The sequence below is a fragment of the Formica exsecta genome, unplaced genomic scaffold (assembly GCF_003651465.1).
Source record: "Formica exsecta isolate Colony F162 unplaced genomic scaffold, ASM365146v1 scaffold744, whole genome shotgun sequence".
Taxonomy (NCBI): domain Eukaryota; kingdom Metazoa; phylum Arthropoda; class Insecta; order Hymenoptera; family Formicidae; genus Formica; species Formica exsecta.
Genome location: NW_021853511.1, coordinates 229,332 through 249,084, shown reverse-complemented (window position 1 = coordinate 249,084; position 19,753 = coordinate 229,332). Strand labels below are relative to the sequence as shown.

The 19,753-nt window shown below is 32.4% G+C and overlaps 4 protein-coding genes across 14 annotated transcripts in view; 2 read left to right on the top strand and 2 right to left on the bottom strand.

Annotated features, from left to right (window-relative positions):
* LOC115243854 (diacylglycerol kinase eta) overlaps positions 1-12,940 on the top strand; it is a 31,848-nt gene extending 18,908 nt beyond the window's left edge. For 3 of the 11 annotated variants that reach the window (XM_029821120.1, XM_029821119.1, XM_029821110.1), the window contains exons 4-23: positions 105-196; positions 272-402; positions 558-726; positions 847-949; positions 1,391-1,393; positions 1,532-1,854; positions 1,942-2,253; positions 2,333-2,484; positions 2,561-2,813; positions 2,903-3,282; positions 3,380-3,687; positions 3,759-4,110; positions 4,184-4,411; positions 4,479-4,581; positions 4,664-4,933; positions 5,007-5,301; positions 5,383-5,703; positions 5,784-5,888; positions 5,969-6,100; positions 7,574-12,940. In XM_029821120.1, coding sequence (XP_029676980.1) covers positions 105-196; positions 272-402; positions 558-726; positions 847-949; positions 1,391-1,393; positions 1,532-1,854; positions 1,942-2,253; positions 2,333-2,484; positions 2,561-2,813; positions 2,903-3,282; positions 3,380-3,687; positions 3,759-4,110; positions 4,184-4,411; positions 4,479-4,581; positions 4,664-4,933; positions 5,007-5,301; positions 5,383-5,703; positions 5,784-5,888; positions 5,969-6,100; positions 7,574-7,870 — 4,329 coding nt within the window. In that variant the 3' untranslated portion in view covers positions 7,871-12,940. The remainder of the gene's footprint in view (positions 1-104; positions 197-271; positions 403-557; positions 727-846; positions 950-1,390; positions 1,394-1,531; positions 1,855-1,941; positions 2,254-2,332; positions 2,485-2,560; positions 2,814-2,902; positions 3,283-3,379; positions 3,688-3,758; positions 4,111-4,183; positions 4,412-4,478; positions 4,582-4,663; positions 4,934-5,006; positions 5,302-5,382; positions 5,704-5,783; positions 5,889-5,968; positions 6,101-7,573) is intronic. The other 8 variants (XM_029821114.1, XM_029821115.1, XM_029821112.1 and 5 more) reach the window with 8 other exon arrangements.
* On the bottom strand, positions 9,361-15,926 carry LOC115243855 (probable glutamate--tRNA ligase, mitochondrial). The gene is made up of 9 exons (XM_029821123.1): positions 15,645-15,926; positions 15,284-15,518; positions 15,013-15,208; positions 14,718-14,929; positions 14,350-14,572; positions 14,071-14,231; positions 13,819-13,988; positions 13,580-13,737; positions 9,361-13,499 (listed from the first exon to the last, which is right to left on the bottom strand). The coding sequence occupies exons 1-9, from the start codon at positions 15,742-15,744 to the stop codon at positions 13,419-13,421; spliced, it is 1,536 nt and encodes a 511-aa protein (XP_029676983.1). The 5' UTR covers positions 15,745-15,926; the 3' UTR covers positions 9,361-13,418.
* A 939-nt stretch (positions 15,927-16,865) lies between these two features.
* LOC115243896 (mediator of RNA polymerase II transcription subunit 19) lies at positions 16,866-18,728 on the bottom strand. The gene is made up of 4 exons (XM_029821189.1): positions 17,987-18,728; positions 17,658-17,814; positions 17,485-17,584; positions 16,866-17,386 (listed from the first exon to the last, which is right to left on the bottom strand). The coding sequence occupies exons 1-4, from the start codon at positions 18,168-18,170 to the stop codon at positions 17,102-17,104; spliced, it is 726 nt and encodes a 241-aa protein (XP_029677049.1). The 5' UTR covers positions 18,171-18,728; the 3' UTR covers positions 16,866-17,101.
* A 203-nt stretch (positions 18,729-18,931) lies between these two features.
* LOC115243897 (39S ribosomal protein L42, mitochondrial) lies at positions 18,932-19,724 on the top strand. The gene is made up of 2 exons (XM_029821190.1): positions 18,932-19,089; positions 19,250-19,724. The coding sequence occupies exon 2, from the start codon at positions 19,250-19,252 to the stop codon at positions 19,601-19,603; it is 354 nt and encodes a 117-aa protein (XP_029677050.1). The 5' UTR covers positions 18,932-19,089; the 3' UTR covers positions 19,604-19,724.
* Positions 19,725-19,753: the final 29 nt, after the last annotated feature.

Here is a 19,753-nt window from a genome sequence, read left to right as displayed (position 1 = left end):
AATATATAATTTTAGTTGTGGATATTTCAATAATACATCATATAATTATCTGATAAATATAACAAGAATTTTTTTTTGCATAATACAATTAATCTCTCTTATAGAACATCACAATGCCACATCAGTGGATGGAGGGAAATTTACCAGTGTCCTCAAAATGTTTTATCTGTGAAAAGACATGTGGCTCTGTACTTAGGTATATATATTACATTGCATTTTTACGTAAGAAATACACAATGTTCGACCATAAAAATCGACGTGTTATTCATAGGCTTCAAGATTGGCGGTGTCTATGGTGCAGAGCAACTGTACACACAGCGTGCAGACCTGCCATAAGTAACAAGTGTCCATTAGGACCAGCTAAACTCAGTGTAGTGCCTCCTACGGCTTTGCATAGTATAGGTAATTATACTTCCTATGTTTTACAAATGATCATTGTATGATTTTGCGTGTGAATTACATATGTAATACATATGTGTATGATTAACATATATACATAAATACACAACAGAAAACTTTTATTACAATAACAAAACTGTGTATTGAATAATTATCAGGTAGCGATGAAGCTTGGGAAGCTGTTAGACCTACGGGATGCAGTCCACTTTTAGTATTTGTAAACAGTAAATCTGGTGACAATCAAGGTGTTAAGTTTCTTAGGAGATTTAAACAATTACTAAATCCCGCACAAGTGTTCGACCTTATAAAAGGAGGACCAGGTCCAGGGTAAGCAAATCCTTGCCAATAACAATCAATGATCTGAAATTTATTCTTTTTTATTATTAATTGCATAGATGGGCATATATCCAATATACAAATTGTATCTTTTTTTTTTTTTTCTTTCAGATTAAGACTGTTCCGTCACTTCGACCCGTTCCGGATACTAGTGTGCAGTGGAGATGGATCGGTGGGGTGGGTGCTTTCGGAAATCGATCGACTCGGAATGCACGTGAGTATCTTACAATCGACAATTTTATTTATTTATCTTTTTTAGCGCATGACTTTTCAGTTGAATTATCATTTTCTTTCGAATCTAATTATGCTTCATCTATGCAAAACTGTATCTGTTTAAGCATATTTATTTTTTTGCACAGCAACTTAGTATAGTGATACTTTTCTTTGCATTGTGTGCGCATAGAAATGCAAAGAGCATTGTTGTAAATTATTTTAATATTATATGTATTATATGTATTTCTTTATAATACAGTATATTAATATATACAATACTATGATATTCAGATTTACAATATTGCAGCCATTGGTATTAATCTTTTTGTATTTTTGATTATAAATTGCATGGCCTGTCTCTTTTATGATTTTATTCCAGATGAAACTGATGTGTGTGCTTTAAGCTTCTTTATGTGCGAAGCTTCCTTAACTTTATTTACAGGCGGTAAGTGTAAAAATGCATGACTAATTTATAATTTAGAAAGAGATATATATTTCTAATTTAGAAAGAAAATTTACTATAGAAAACATTAATTATTTATGTGTAACAAAACATGCTGATTTATGTTTTCAAAATTTGTAGAAGCAATGCCAAGTTGGAGTGCTACCTTTAGGAACGGGAAATGACTTGGCGCGCGTATTAGGCTGGGGAGCATCGTGCGACGATGACACGCATTTACCTCAGCTATTAGAAAAGTACGAGAAAGCGGGCACAAAGATGCTGGATCGATGGAGCATTATGACGTTCGAACGTAGCATATCTCTGCCATGTCACAAAGTGACTCTGCATCAGCCTGATCCGGCTATAAAATCGAATATAGCTCATCAGTATGAGGACAGCGTTCTTGCTCATATAACAAACATTTTGCAATCCGATCAAGAGAGTGTAGTTATATCTAGTGCCAAGTGAGTAATTTTGATCACATGTGTATATATATGCAATTGTAAAATTATGCAAAATTTTTAATCTGAGATCTTTTTTTTTTTTTGCAGAGTTTTATGCGAAACAGTGAAAGATTTTGCAACACATATACTGGAAGCCAGTCTAAACACAGGGGACCAACAATTGGGAGAAAAATGTGAAACTCTTCAGCAAAAACTTGACTTATTATTGCAGACATTATCAAAAGAGGAAAACTATTTGTCTAATAACGTGGAAGAAACTGACATTGGTACTCTAAATACTGAAACTTTGAGCAGCAACCAAGAGAAAGGTGCTTTAGAAAAGCCAGAGAAGGAAATGACGAATCTAAAAAAAGTCATAAGAAGAAAATGTTACATGGAAAGAGATGCTGTGATGTCTAGGTATACACACAACGCACATTATTTATAATATTGTATTAAAATATAGAATGAGAGATATATATTTCAATGCTTTTTTTAGAGCAAATAGCTTAAAAAGAGCTATCAGGAGATTAGTGGAACATACGGAATTAGCCGTCGATGAACAGAACGATCCCTCGGATGAGAAGCAAGGTAGCAAAATGCCAAACATCACCATAACATGCGATAATTCGTCGATGAATACTGCGACAAGTAAGTTCTTTAGTTTATGAGGATAATGATTCGTGCATCCTTTCTTTAACTTGTGTTCTTATAATGAATAATTTAGATAAAAAGCAACATTTGGATATCCATGGCTTATTACAAACAGACCCGACATCCGACAATATCAGTTTAATGCCAACTCTAGAATTCTGTAGCAGCGTAGAGATATCACCTTGCCCAAGTCCTACTCCTAATGTGGCGTCCTTGAGCCCGATGCCGGATTTAAGGAGGGACTCGCAACCCGAAGAATTACTTACTCTCCCTGCGCCCGATGGTTTCGCTGACAGTAGACGGAACAGCGAAAACATGCCGCAAGGGTAACTTTTTTTAATTCGATTTAAACTCGACGGTAAATCATTATAATATCTGGGTTATCAAAGTTACATGTATCTTGATTTAATTTTAGAGTTTTCAGTTTTGACTCTCCCGCAGCACAGACTGCCGGCTGTCAACAAGAAGCGCAAACAGTTGCTACTAACGATAATTTCCTATCGTCCGAACATACGCAAATAGAACCTGTCTCCGACATCCCAATCACCGTGACAAAGACCACTTTAGACACAAGTACACCATCAGACGACGCGACCATACAAGACACTATCATTTCTCCTGACACAGATTCGCTTCATTCAAGAAATATCTCGCCACAGCACGCACAAAAACCCGCGAAAATCAAATTGGAACCCAGAGGTAGTTGTACCAACAGCATCATTAGTACGGACAGTATGGCTTCTGAAACATTGGATTCCAGAAGTTATACCATTCGAAATAGCGAAAGTGAAATTGGTAGGTGGATTCTTTGCCAATACGAAAGGTTGTAAGAACGCTTGTTTTGCATGTATGTCATATCTAATTATTAGATAATTTCTCTCACACTTTTCAGGACATATAGACAGTGATATATTCGATTCCACTAAGAGATCGGAAAGTTCGGAGATTGGGCACATTGACTCGCCGGATAATTCCGATAAACTTTCTACGGAGACACAACACTCGGAAAGTGGCTTAGAAGATTTAAGCTCCCTCGGACAGGACGTGATCAGCGCGGCAATGGGCGAGAAGTACGATTCTGTCAGAGAGGGGTTAGAAATCGAGGAACCGCGAAGATCTTGCGGTTTAGCCCAATTCAACGAAGGGAACGACATCGCGAGGCAGTCTTTCAAAACGAGAAATATAAAGATGGATAAAGAGGTGAAGAACATTAAAGTGTTTTAGTTTCTTTTGTGAAATTGAACGTATAGAATTAATGTATCTTTCATTAGCAGGGAATGCTAAATAAATATAAAACGGACGGTTTGACGACATGCGTACGTGTGTCGGGAACTAAATCGATGCAACCTGTTGAAACGAATATAGTATCTGCCAATCCGCCATTCGATAATGTTGAAAAGGAGAAAGTGTCCGATTTGCTAAGTCCGGTATGCTGCTTTACCGTCTTGTCGGACAACACGCAGGCCAACGAAAAATGTTCTATAAACTTTCCGCCGCAGATTAGTGTTATCGTTGATCCACCAAGCCCGTCATTGTCGATTGAGAGCCATCAGAAACTTAATTTGGATTACAACCTAGATCCGCATGACAAACAATACAGTAGCGGCAGTAGTATGGAAAGATGTAAGTTCAACCTTAATTGATATATCATTAGTATGACAATTACATATTTTGATCATACTTTTATATGATGCAGTAAGCGTGGAACTGCCCGAATCGGGTTTTTCTCCGCAAGCTACACGGCGTATCAGTAGCGGCAGCTTATTGAAGGCAACGGAAGTTGTGACATTGGCAGCTACTACTGCTCGTCTAGGTGGTTCGAGCATGAGTTTGCGCCACGAAAGAGCAAAATCTGTCGACAAAACGGAGGATGTGAAGAAACTTCCAATAATAAATCCTTTGGTCCGATTGCCGATGTGGCCAAGTAAATATCGAAATATCTCCTATGTAATAGTATAATTATTTACGTTTTTTTGTAAACGTGCTTGCAGATGTAAGCGGTGGAGCTGGTCTTATCAGTCAAGCATTACTGGCAAACGCGGACGCTCTGTGTGCAGCGGTATCGCCATTAATGGATCCTGACGAGTCATTAATGTAAGTTGTATCATGTAATTAGTATATATATATATATATATATAAAATCATGATATGATCAATTTTATTATGAATTCTACAGGGAAGGCTACTTCGAACGGTGCGTCATGAATAATTATTTTGGAATTGGCATAGATGCAAAGATCAGTCTCGATTTTCACAACAAGAGGGAGGAGCATCCTGAAAAATGTCGATCGCGCGCTAAGAATTATATGTGGTACGGCGTTTTGGGATCTAAACAATGGCTACAAAAGACTTATAAGAATCTCGAGCAAAGAGTGCAGTTGGAATGCGACGGTCAAAGGATACCGTTACCTTCTCTACAAGGAATCGTTGTGTTAAATATACCAAGGTAAATGCGAAAGAAGAGTGATAGATACATCTATGTACAATATTTAATATTAAATTTTCTTCTCGAATAACAGCTTTATGGGCGGTACGAACTTCTGGGGCGGTACCAAGGAAGGAGATTTATTTTTAGCACCATCGTTCGACGATCGCATACTGGAAGTGGTGGCAGTTTTTGGGTCCGTTCAAATGGCCGCTTCGCGGCTTATTAACTTGCAACATCACAGAATAGCTCAGTGTCAGACAGTCCAGATTAACATCCTAGGTGAGGAAGGTGTTCCGATACAGGTCGACGGTGAGGCTTGGGTTCAACCACCCGGTATTATAAGGATTATACATAAGAATCGCATGCAAATGCTTTATAGAAATAGGGTAAGTATCTATTTAGCGGTTTCTCAATAAGAAAAAATAATTTTGGTTAGCGCGTGTAATCGAAAATATTTTACATCTCAGGCGCTTGAAACTTCACTGAGAGCGTGGGAAGAGAAGCAGCGCAACACGTTAAGCGCCGTAACTCAATCCACTTCTACTCTAAGCAGTACATCGCAATCGCAGTCCAGAACGCATTTGCCGATATGTAGTAAGCCGCCTCAGTTGAACGATGAGGAACTCATTATTCTATTCAATTTCATTGAAGCAGTGACGACTTTAGTCAAGTGGGTAAAACTACTGATTATATCTCATCCGAGCCTCGAGCCAGATTTGTATCAAGTCGCCTCGCGTACAGCAAATGCGCTTGAACAAGTACATCCGGACGGTAAAATCTTACAAGGGGTAGGTGGTATTTAAGTAAAAAATCGAGGAATAGAAAGATATTATGATAAGTCCTTTTGCTTATGGTTATTTATTAATAGACGAGCTTGAGACCCATGGTAACTGAATTAGTATCAAGTGCGAGACAATTATATGAAGAATCTTGCGAGTTGCTGCGTGATAAAGCTCACAACTTGGTGGGTATGGTGGGTTAAATATCATTTTACTGTGTAATACATTAATAAATTTATTAAATTAATATTTATTTTTTGCGTGTAAAATGCAGAGATTACGAGAGGATTTGGAAAACAAGCTATCTATATCTTTAGCTAATATGGAACAGGAATTACGAAAGTGTACCTTTGATGAAAGAGGGACAGGACTGGTTTACTTGCAAAACACTCCCGCAGACGATCAGGTATAGTTCTTTCTTATGCTTTATGTAATGCTATTTGAGATCAATTCTTTAAAGATATGAGCTATAAAATAAACTCTATTCTAATTTTTGTCGTGATTCCCATTTTGCATTGTGATAAAGAGTTTACATTTTGTGATATTTATTATACATTTAATTGAGATAGCACAATATATATATATTCACTAAAATTAGTACTTGTAAAGAAAATTTCGTTTCTCGTAAATTAGCTATTTGTTTAAACAGAATCTAGAAAATTAGATTTATATGTATTTTGGGAGATACAGATTTTTCTACTTACATCCGTAGCACCTAATTTTTCACGAAATTACTGAAGTCGAACGAAACACATTAATACATTGTTAAGATTGACGATAAAATCTTTTGTTTCTTTATTATATTATATTTTACTCATGTCCGATATTTCATCTCGCTAGAGTATATTTTGAGAGACTCTTTCAACATTTGGTAATAAATTTTGAGAACTAGCTAGTTGGATATAATATTATGAAAGCACCTCTCTTTACAAACATTAAACACGAGAATATTTACAACTCTCTTCTTCTCAAGAGAACTGTACAATTCATTATGCATATAAATGTTGTTTACAAACGATAATTAATAAATTATCCTATGCTTTATTTCGGATTGATTGAGTGCTCAATCCCAGTGCTGGTAATACGCTTTTAAGTCTTAATGCTTATGACGTTAGAGAAATTAGAATTAGCGACTTAGTTTTGCAATGTAGCGAGATATGATGCAGATTATTTTTGTACACGTGTGTATGTATCGTGCGTGCATGTTATATCTGCTGAGAGATGGATTGCTCCATTTAGATGTTTTTATTTACCTATTTATACGCTTATGGTTCTAGTCTTTCTCCCTATTATAGTCAACAGCGAAACATGTGATATATATTATGCGATATTTAGCGGTCTTAGTCGACGTTGCGCATCTATTCAGTTTATATTAGCAGAAGCAACAGTATGCACCATTTAACTTTTGCTTTTGTCATCGCGCGCTTCCGCTGTTTCTCATGATTTCGTTGAGAAGTCGTTGCACCCTATTTAATTAGCACTATAACAACGAGAGGGGAACTTTCGTGATTTTATACGAGCCTCATGAGAAATGTATCTTGTAGCGGATGTATATGTGTGTGAATCCCGCTGAATTATATAGCAATAAATATATAATGGAATATCTCACGTCTCTCTTATTAATATATACCGGAAGTGTATTTGCGCGATTACGTTAAATCCATCGTGAACGTAAATGACCACATAGACTATAGACCATTCGAGAGAGAGAGCTACTCTGTGTGCTTGACGAATCCCACATAAGTCCGAGTGCAATTCTCCACCTGTGCATATGACTAGCATGTCTCTTACGTATGTCATACATAAGATAGCGTGCCGCTTTATCACTAATCTGACTAACACCGTGTACTAACCGGCGTCTCGAACTCTGGATCTGCAGGGGGATAAAAAAAATCGTCATCGAGGGTTGTTCTGGTTAAAGTTCCGTCGTTTTGCCGGGAACTCGGGCGCCGCGGGTCATCTGGCGCGAGATCAAGTTACCACGTGGGACGTACAGGAGGTGTGCACCTGGTTAGAAAATCTGCAATTGGGAGAGTACGCCGACAGATTCGTGTCCCACGACATACGCGGCAGGGAACTGCTAACGCTAGCCCGTCGTGATCTAAAAGAGCTGGGCATCACCAAGGTGGGGCACGTTAAACGCATCTTACAAGCCATCAATGACCTCAACAATTGAATTTACACGAGTTACGTTCACATAGAGACGTTAAGTTTTGCACGTTCCGGAGCCAAAAATACGATTGCGTAAGTAGTTAGATACCTAGGTAGTGTTTGACACAGTAGCAAAAGAGAGTATATCTTCAGCGCATCATTCCAAATGAAAAATATATGCAACTGTAGTAAATCGATAGCAGAGAAGATAAAATTTAAAATTGAATATTTGACAAAAAGAGCTTTCATAACAATTTGTAGAACAAGATAGATAGATTATTATATTCTTGCCCTAAAACGTTAATTAAAATGTGCAATTTCCGACACACATATGCGAATGATATCATATTAAAATATTTTAAAAAAAGACAATGTTAGGTGATAAAAATTACTATAGAATTATATCCCTTAACATTGTCGTACAGAAGAAAATCACTTTTTGCCTGTGCCAAATATTTACTCTATACTTAAAATTATGATAAAAAGAAGCAAAGAAGTGAATTTGTTGTCTCATCGACAAATTTACAGCGCAATTCTATTTATATATACATACTACATCCATACACACACACACACAGACACAAACACACACATATATATATAGTACAAAATATGAGATATGTCACATCTCCTAAGGGGATGAATTTTTCTTCACTCTCTCTTACCGAGGCAATCCATGACGAAAATAACAAAGGTCTCGTGTAAATTGCACACATACGGAATAGATAATTCTTGTAAAATAGTAAATTTTTTATATTACGGGCTATTATCCTAGAATAAAAAACTTACTTCTCGGGCATAAATATTTAACAACTATTGCATGTATTTCGTGTTCGAAATTCATAAATCTTACGCGCGGCATAAGTATCTTAAATCTGCGAGTACTACATTCTTGAAGAAGCGTTTCCTATTGTCTTTGACGTATAAAAATTATTTAACATCTGTAATTTTTAACTCTTTTGGTCAGTTTATTCTGATTGTCTTTTATATATAACTTCGTCGAGCTACCGATATGTAGTGTGCAATATAAATATATACGGATGTATAGATATCTTGTAATTATATACACAGATTTGTGATTTTTTCGGTTGTTTGACGACATTAATCATTAGTTTGAAAAGCAATGTCTGGGCCAAGATGTATATGAAAGTGATTCTACATATATCTCCTCTTATGGCAATAAACACGATAATTAAGAGAAAACCTAGAGATGCAAAATGCATACATTATAGTAGTTTAAACAGCATTATTATGTGTATATGATACATAAAAATACTTTCTTTTTCCGGGTTTGTAGGTCACAACTCGCGGATAGCTCTTACTTGTGAGCTTCTTGCCTTATAATAAAGCTCTTCATTTTCTTACCCATATAATCTCAGTTACAAATATTTATCTATTTTTATACAATTATTTTTAAAGGTAATGTATACATATATGGCCATGTGCTATCATTTGCATAATCTTCTATCAGCATAATCAAATATTTTGCTCATATTGATAATAAAGGAGATGTAATTTTTTTTTTTTTTTTTTTTTCCGATAGCCGTTTCTTGACCCGTTTTTATTTTGTTATTATGTGATAATTGAAGAATCTCGATTATTATACTTCTCATATACAGAGAGTAATTCACTCACACAGATGAGCATATTGCAGTAGTGTATTTAGTTTATGCGATAAACCACGTAATTAATTAATATAAAAGTAAATAGAAAATAAAATACAATTAACTGACAAACTTAAAACAAAGTAGAATCAAACTGTGAGTACACACTAAAAACAATTACGCAGAGATAAATGTAAAATATATTCTTATCATAACACACAGAAAAAAATATAGATTCTTTATTGACAATGTTCAACCACAAGTTCGCCACAGGTTGTCCGATATTAACGCACTACCGACGACTCATTTATCTTTGTCTTTTATATAATAACTTGTAATATAAAACATGTTAACAAATTTAAAACCAAGTTATTTGCGACTTAATAAAATTTTCTTTACATTCCAATATATATATATATATCTGAAAGGACAAAAGTGCCTACTCTAGATTCACTAATCTTGCATACAGACAAGGAATACAGTCATATACTGTTACATGTACTGTACATGAATGATATGGCATTAATTACGTATTATGCTTTTTTTATTGTTAATTTAGAAATACGAAACTAAACTATACGAAACTTCGCTAACGCGCAATATCTATATATATATACATATATATCTATATATAAAAATATTTTTTTTATATGACTATACAAAATTTATGTCATTACAGCCATGCAACAGAATTTCGCATCTTAATAGATAACATTGTTGCAATAATGTAATGCAGTATTATATAGGATAATATTACATTCGATGATTTTTAATTTATACAATCTAATATCCTTTTACGAAAGGGGGGAGAAAAATTAAAAATTATAATCGAAATTATAACGTTTAAATATAACATTATAACAATGAACTTTATATAATTTAATTACTTCGATATATATATCTTCTAGAGATAATTTATTGAACGTCTAAAAAAACAAAATCAATTTAAAAAATAATGCAAATAAAATTAATAAATTAGAGATAACGTTTATGTGTCCTTAAAATTGATATTTTGAATAATCTCCATGTTCGTTTATATAATATTTGTCAATTCTTATTACTTAGTCTTCTACTCCTTTTTAAATCTAGAGATAATTCTGTAAATGTTATCTTGTGTATATTCGTCGGGGATATTTTCTGCAGTAAAATTCCTAATATACAGAATTGACAATCTCTCTCGTATTATCGTGTATAACACGCACGAATAAAATATATTGTTGTAAGATATTCCTTTCCAAAATAATGAACACACACACATACACATACACATATACATATATTGTTGTTTTATATACTTATTAAAATAAAATATTTAATAACATATGCATACTTCACAATTTAAAACATTGGAAAGGTATGTTACATAAAAACGAATGTATTTAACATATTCAATTACTGTTCCTAGAAAAAAATATACCATTTTATTATATTATTAATAATGTATATGTAATCAAAGTAAGTAATAGTAAGTCTCTTTGGAGGAAGTTGGAGAAGAATAGTATTCGTAGTTTTCTAGAAACCTACTCGCGCACATCTGTATGTTTTTCAATATTTCTTTCACATTTGAGACGTATCATATGATTTTAAAAGCATTTTACTCTTTTGTATCTGTGATAAATTTTGTGTAGCTGCTTAATCTTCTAATGCAAAAAATGTGTTATTATAACAAGTAATTATAAATATGTATTCACACAGTGAATCGTTCCTTTATTACTTCAATCAGATGTGTTAATTTTTCTTGTTTCCTTTTTATATAGAACTATTATTGACTTAATTAATTAAATAATATCTTTGAAATGTGCATGTAACATATATACATGTATGTATAAGAGCAATGGTGTTATATTACATATATATTCTACACATAGTATATATATTAGCTTGAAATCAGTACTTAAAAATATTTGAGTTTGTATATAGCGAATCTCTAGAACAATTTGAAATAATATTATATTTGCTAATATTGAAACTATTCGCGAGAGAGATGTAGAAAATTCTAAAAATTGCTTTTTCTGTTCTTGGAAATCAAATCAAAGTAAATATCTTCCCGTTTTTGTCGCTTATTTTATCAATATTGTTTTTGATAGATCTCTTTATAAAATCATACATATACTGATATATAAATATCTATATTTAAATATAATTAATTGACACATTTTACAGTCTTGTGTGGAAATGTTCGTAATAATATACAGATCACGATAAAGACATCCAAAATAGATAACAAAGTTTTCTGTTTACAGAATAGGACCATAAGTATATTACAAAATAAATCTAAAAGTACTGTGATAAAGACTCTTAATCTATAATGAACAGTTATTGTCTATAATATTAACATATAATTTACCCAAATATTAGCAATATAATTATTTTAATTGTATTGTAAGGTTTTATTGTATCATCTCTTTTTAAATTAAGATTTTGCAATGTAAGCTTATGAGTACATAAGAATGTGAATCGATCTATGTCAAGCACTTCGATTTAGAGTTTTAATTTTTTGATAACGAATATTTATACTATTATTCTTGAATTGCACTGAGAATAGCGTTTATACTTAAATAGGATTTATACTCATTAAATAATATTCATTTATACTTATTAAATAATATTCAGAATTTTTTTGCATCAAGTTTTATTGTATTTACTGATTGAATGCTCTTCCCGAGAGATACATATAAAATATTTTATATAAAACATTTTGTTGTAAACATTTTTTTAATGAGACTTATGAAAGAGAAAAACATTTGTTAATTTTTAATAACAGATCTTATACATGAGCACAAGTTTAGATTTTTTAAAATGGGTTTTATAATAATTTTATAATAAAGCTTTTGAAAGAGTATGACATGCCAAACTTTGAATTATTATATTCAAATAGTCTGAAGAATTATTATATTACCAGACATAATAATAATAATTGGCAAAATTTTTGTCAAGCAATATCTTGATGTAATAGCAGGATTTATGAAGAGATATTAATAAGTACTAGTTTTTAATATCCTACTTTATTATTGTAATCAGACTTTTTTTAGAATAAACATCTTCAATTATTTACACACAGCGTGTGAAAAAATCTTTTACTTTCATTGTGTATCAAAGAGTTAGCATTATAAAGTGTATTTTTGTCTCTCTGATATTATCAAATTTTATTTTAATAACTACAATGCTAACATCGAATACATTATGCCAATGTTTAATATGTATTATAAATCCTGCTATGTAAAAGGAGAGCATAGTAATATATCAAAAAAGCTATTTAAGAATAAAAGTGTTCAATTTGTTGTATACATGCACTTTGTACGTGTTTTGTTAAAATAATTATGCATTATTTCTATATGTTTATTATATATAATCTTTTTGTACTTAAGTATGCAAGTGTTATTATAAATAATATATTACATTATATATATGAAATGAAGATATACAAAAACTATTCACTGTATCAAAAATCAATATTCTATAATAAAGTTAAATCTTAAAAAGTTCCACATATTTCAGAGTTTATAAGTATTTTCTTAACTAATTATATATATATATATATATTTAAAGATTATAAAGCATATGTTTTGATAAATAGTAATATTATGAAATATTAATATTGTAGTTGCTCTCAGAATATCTTTCGCACATTATTTATATATCTTCCATAAATATATTAAAATATAGGCAAAATATTTTTTTATTTAATTATTCTAAATTATGTACAAAAAATGCTTGACTAGAGTATCAATCCCATTGATTATGTCAGAATTAAAAATTGTTTTTATAATTTCCAGCAATAAAATGCTATTATTTGTGGAAGATATTTTAATAATATTATACCAAATAGTTTATTATATTTGCATAACCGTTTTTGGTGTATGTCTTCTGTAAAAACATACAGATTTAATCACAGATCTATTTCGGATATATCTTACCATCAATAGAAAGTATGATCACAATCTTTGATTAAATAATATATGTAAATTCTCAGGAAGCACAACGCTGTAATCGTAACAATGTTCTGTCTTTTCCTAAAATTTCCATCATTTCAGCAACGGGTGGTCCAACCTATGCAGGATTTTATATATATTATGCATGTATTAATATTTTTTCCCACAATGGGAAGAACTTATATGAGCTATATTTACCTTTAAGCCACTCAAAAGACTTCTCAGAATTTTCATCAAAGCGGCAAACGGAATTTTATGCTTTTCGGCAAAGTCTCTCAGATATGGGATCATCCAATCTGTCTTATAATTGCTCGCATCTATTTCAACTAATTCTGCATTTAATAGTTTAATCGCATCTGAAATAATACAATAATATGTAATGTATAACTTTAAATAGAATTAATAAATAACTTTTGTATAAAGAAATATATCAATACCTGAGCATCCAGCTTGTTCAATATGTGGCACAGAAGCAATATTTGGAACAATCCACAAAAATGCAAGCTCCTCTTTGACAAGATCATTGAGTGTCGATATCCTGTTTTGCGACCATTTTAATGTGCTTATTATGTGATAATCATCTAACTGCAAACTTCCATCATCTTTTCTAAAATAAAAATAATATAATTCACTATCTCCTGAAAACAATGAGGGATAATACTAATTATTCTATGCAAAATTAAATATACCTTTTGGAAAATGTTTTTAATACTAATCTTTTAACCCGCTCAATTAGAAATTTATGGTTCTTCTCATTTCTCAGTAAATTTGTAATTTCCGATTTATTAAATTCTAATAATTTTTCAGGCATAAGTTTGCCGGAACTTATTTTTAATTTATTAATATCAAACTGTAATGGAAAACAGAATACACATAAATAAGTAGTAATATATAAATAAGAATTTTATTGTAATGTATAAAAAAATTTTATGTAAAAATAAACATTTTTCTATTATCGATATTTATACCTTTTTAATTAGTTCCTGATAACTGTAAAGATCTTGATTTTGCTGTTCTTTATGAAAACCACCGCCAGCGCTTATCACATAGTTCAATAATGCTAATGGAAAAATACCCTGTTCTCTAAATGATTCGATCTTTATGTCACCTTGTCTCTTTGATAATTTGGATCCATCTGCATTTAATATTAAAGGTAAATGCCCATACATGGGAGGATCCCAACCAAACGCACTGTAATGGATAAAATCTATCAAATATGCCTATTTATAATTGTACGTTATTTAAAATTTAAAAATTCGAAAAAAATTTTTAAATATAAATTAAATTAAAAACTAAAACATGTAAATATGTGATTATTTTAGGTAAAACTACATACTTATAAAGCATAATATGCTTGGGTGTAGAAACCTGCCACTCAACACCTCGTAAGACATGAGAAATTTCCATAAAATGATCATCGATCACATTTGCAAAATGGTAAGTAGGATAGCCATCTGATTTTACAATGATTGGATCCCCTTCAGTCTTGGTAATATCGTGCAATACATCTCCATAAACCATATCGTAAAAGGGTTTTGGTGTGGATAACTGAAATATTCAAGCACAAACAACTATATTTTAAAACTTTTTTCATTTGTCAAATATGTTTGAAAAAAAACTTAAAATAATACCTTAAATCTGATGCAATAAGATGAGTTCTTCCTAAACATTTCTTTCACTTCATCTTTACTAAAATGCTGACACCTGTTATCGTATTTAGGTATTTGCCCACGCTTCATTGCTTCCTTTCTTAATAAATTCAGTCTCGTCTCTGTGCAAAAACAATAGTAGGCAGACTCATTGTTTAAGAGTTTAAGCACTTGTTCCCTATAAAAATTTGAGAAATTAAATAAATAGAACTAATGACAATTTCTCATTTTATTTCACCACTTAAACACATACTTGTATAATTCAAGTCGTGATGACTGCACATAGGGACCAGTTGGACCACCTCTGGTAGGATCCTCATCGGGAATAATTCCTGCCCATAGCAAATCATCCTGAAGTTTCTCTACTGCCCCAGGAATAGTTCTTGTCTGATCGGTGTCTTCAATTCTCAGGACGAAGGTACCATTGTTGCTACGTGCAAACAAATAATTATACAACGCAGTACGTAATCCTCCTAAGTGCAAATGCCCTAGAACACGTGAATGAAAATTGACATTCAATATCTGAATATCAGAGTTAATTCTTTAAACAATAGGAGCAAATTTAATTCGTCGCTGCAGGAGAAAATAATGGCATAATGTTTGCCGATCATTACCAGTGGGGCTGGGGGCAAATCTAACCCTGACGTGATATTTCTTGAAAAAGCGTCTCTGCAATAACTGGAAATTTGACGCTCGGAGTATATTACGCTGCATATCTGTATCTGTAAAATATCTCGTTAAATTCTATAAAGATAATGGACTGTTCATGCAACGCGAATTCTAATGACGGAACTTCGTTTTGAAAGACGCAGATTTGGAGCCATATGTTTAACGTGTTCGCGATTAGAACGATAGTGATTCTCGATTCTCCATTTTCGATTCTTTTAGAGATGGATATTAGATTGAAAATAGATTAGATCTACATCATTGATAGGAATTAAAATAAAAACATAGAGAAAAAATTTTATTTTAAAATTGCGTTATATTTGTCAAATCGTTTTCTAATATTGAAAACTAAATTTTGAAGATGGACATATTGTCAAGAACTAGATAATAAAATAATTTGCGAATTTAAATTTCAGGGCTAATTTCTCGATATTGGAATAAAATTTTAAAAAATATATATGCAAATATTGTTTAATTGTATATTAATATTCAAATTGATAAAAGGAAAAAGTATAGAAATATAACGTAATTAAAACTTCAAAGGAAACGTCGGTTGTTGTCGTATTGTTTCTTTACATTATAAATATTACATTTAAACTTAAATCTTAAATCATAGGAATTGTAAGTTTCCCTATGGATTTCATAAACAAATATGCAGAATAGTGATATTTTTTCTTCTCACTTTTTTTTTAACAAATATATTTACATTTTAATTTAATTGTGGCGATATAACGTCTTACAAACTATAACGCGTATGCAAACTAATCTGTGAATTGATATATCCTGCACATGACTGCTATTTTACACATGTTCATATTTTACACTCCATTTTACTAATATAGGCAACTTTTGAATACATAAATATACATATATAGATATTTAAGAAAAGAGAAAGAGAGGGAGAGAGATGATACAATATTACACATATATCAAGTTCAAAAAATTATACAAATTATGCTATATCAATTGCAACGATTAAACTGTATGCCGTGAATAAAATTAAAAAAAAATTGAGCAAAACGTTTCATAAAATATAAGGATTTTTACAATTTTTTTTTCATTTTTTAGAAGCAGGCTTATAGGCAAACAGAAAAAAATCCATTATTTTATACCCTGGAAAATCCAGCGGCGTGCACCTAACTTCACCGTGTATATATGTATGTATATATATATATATATATGCATATATATACATCATTTGCACATTTTCGTCATATTTTCTCTTCTCTTTCATATCATTACACCTAATGCTGAAAACAAGCAACATTTATTACGCCTAAATAAAAAAAAAATAAATATGCACATATGTATATATATATATTTTAGTCGCATAGAGATAATCCAAGCATACGCTTCGAAATTTCGATTAGAGATTTGGCATGAACTGAAAGGGACAGGTTAGAGATCACGAATTGGAATGCTGAGACGGTGTAAGACTACCGGTATGTTCGGGGCTGTGTTTCTGTTTTTTCCTTTTTTTCTCCTTCTTTCGCTTTTTTCTAGCCTCCTTTTCTTCGTCGTGTCTCTTCTGTTTCTTGTGTTTCTTTTCATGCGTATCGGAACCGCCCACATCCGTCGTCGCAACCTCTTGTCCGCTGAGCACCTCTCCGGGCTTATGCTTATGTTTTTTGTGCTTATTTTTGTGTTTTCTCTGAGGAGCTTGATTAACATATCTATACTGTTCTGGTAACTGCAAAAATTATATTACATATATTTAGTAATTTGTCTTTTTCTCTAATATTCTATATATACATATATATATTTCAACGTAATATGAAAATATCTTACTGGGCCAGGATGTAATCGAAAACCAGCAAGCTGCACACTTGTTAAAGGCAATAGTTCTTTACCGCCTATTGGAGGTTTCTCAATCACTGATCTTAACGAGCTAAAAAAAAAAAAAGGATAAAACAAAAAGTAATCAAAATTTACAATTATTTCTCTTAATAGATTCAAATTACCTATTATCATGATGTCCAGGTTTGTCTATAATACCGGGTAAATTTGGTAAAAAAGATGATAGCTGCTCCTTAAGCTTTTTACCACTAAACTTGCTATAGGAATGTTCCAGACCATAATAGGCCATTAAATTTGTTGCTCCAGTAAGTTCGCTTTCCCCTAAAAGAGAGTAACAGATTTATCTTTATAAAATTATGACTTTTTCTTTAAATACTTCCAAAATTGTATATGTTGCTCGCACAAAGAGAAGTAATTAATATAACTTATGCATGTGCAATAAGTATTGATTTTAAGTTCCTTTTCTCCTTTCTTTCGTGACTCTTTCATTTACCTGGAGGTTCCTTCATCAAGTAAAAAGGTCCACTGTGAACGATAGAAGGATTCTTTCCCAGGGAAATGGTCGTCTTCAACGTTCCCGTGGAATCTTGACGTGACACAACCGGGGAACGCGCGCCCCTCGGCGAAGACTTTGGCGAGTACTGCTCCACCTTGCGAAACTGATCGCCCATTATCATCCTGCGGCTCTAATTTATCGCACGTTCACGTCAAAAGTAATGCGGCGATTCACCTCCGGACACGGAGGAGCACTGAGAGAGAAAAATGATTACGAAGCCGATGCAGTCCAACAAACTATGGACACTCGTCCGGACCGTCTTAATATTAAGAATCGCGCAATCCGCGAAGCTTCATCGACGGCTGCAACATTGTAACAAGAGTTCGAGGTCGATCGCTGAACGAGGAAAGCGATCAGCATCATTCGTGGAGGAACGTGTTGCATACATCGTCGCGCAACTTAGGAAAGTACAATGACCTCGCGAAGTGCCTTCCTCTACGACGTTCCGGTGAAACGCAGAAATACTCGAGCGAGAATACTCGAACATACGTTTTCTGCTGTTATCATACTTCTCTCAAATGATCGTGCACTTTTCCACAAATCGGGAATCGGCTCGACGTAGAAAACTTTGTTGCACACAGCCGTTATACGCGTCCTCGCTCGTCATCCATAGATCATATGTGTTTAGTACGGATACACATGACTCAACAAAAGGTTATTCACAATTTTCATGTCGCAACAATAAATGTGGACTCTTGAGAATATATACCTTTTAAGATTATTTTATTTCATTTCTTATTATTATATTTCCTGAAACGTATATTTCTTTAACTTTGTACAAGAATTTTAATGCATTTTATAAATTTAAAACTAAATTGTAAAGTAGAGAGAGAAATGGAGACATTTGATTGGATTATTCAATTTCCAATGACATCCAATGGGAGAGTGTTTTTTCGCGAGTGCCGCAGGCCGCAGACTTGAATGAAAATATAAGCTCTATGTATGCGACCAATTTTATAAGGTTAAAATCAAATATTTACATGGATTTTCTTCTTGAAGAGAATATATAAAAGTATATTAAATCGCACATATATATCAAGGTATTGAGAATTAAAAGAACTGTTGCTTAAATATTTAAAAAACTATGTAAATAAGTTATTTTCCAAATGGATTTTGATTATTAATGTAAAATTAAAATGTAAAAGATGCGAATAAAAAGTATGTAACATTGTATTAATACTTATGATTTTTTTACGATAGATGAATCCTATGTTGCGTACGGTTCGAGCTTGCATCTATTCTGTGAGACACGTCAAGTACAGTACTTTACCTTCGGAAGCAGTAATATTTACAGAAGATGATAGAATGGTTGTCTGTTGGCATCCAGAGAAACCATTTCCATACGAATATTCCTTACCTCTGCCTAAGGAGAAGCCTGATAATTCTGTATTATGTATCGGAGAAAAAGACGTCGCAGATGTTTTTAGGAAAAAAAAACCAGATGAGGTTGTGCATGAATTAGCAAAGATTACATACACTACCAAAAACAGATGGTATCCTAGAAGCAGAGACAAAAAAGCGAAAGAAACAGAACCTGACAGACCGTACCTTTAATATTTTAAAGGGATTTGAAAAAATCTCTTGGCTAAAAGAAAAGTACTTTTTTCTTAAATTTGCTTTATACATGTAGTTATTTTTTAGGAAATATATAAATAAATGTTTTACAAAGATAATTTTCATGTAATCCGTCTGTATAAATTAATT

Coding starts and splice junctions, on each gene's coding strand:
- LOC115243855 (XM_029821123.1), bottom strand. CDS start 15,744: ATGCAGCGTAATATACTCCGAGCGTCAAATTTCCAGTTATTGCAGAGA. Junction 14,573..14,717: donor AAGCATATTATGCTTTATAA/GTATGTAGTTTT, acceptor TATCCATTACAG/TGCGTTTGGTTGGGATCCTC. Junction 13,738..13,818: donor TGAACAAGCTGGATGCTCAG/GTATTGATATAT, acceptor GTATTATTTCAG/ATGCGATTAAACTATTAAAT.
- LOC115243896 (XM_029821189.1), bottom strand. CDS start 18,170: ATGATAATGGGCGATCAGTTTCGCAAGGTGGAGCAGTACTCGCCAAAG. Junction 17,585..17,657: donor CCTGGACATCATGATAATAG/GTAATTTGAATC, acceptor TTTTTTTTTTAG/CTCGTTAAGATCAGTGATTG. Junction 17,387..17,484: donor TTCGATTACATCCTGGCCCA/GTAAGATATTTT, acceptor TAATTTTTGCAG/TTACCAGAACAGTATAGATA.
- LOC115243897 (XM_029821190.1), top strand. CDS start 19,250: ATGAATCCTATGTTGCGTACGGTTCGAGCTTGCATCTATTCTGTGAGA.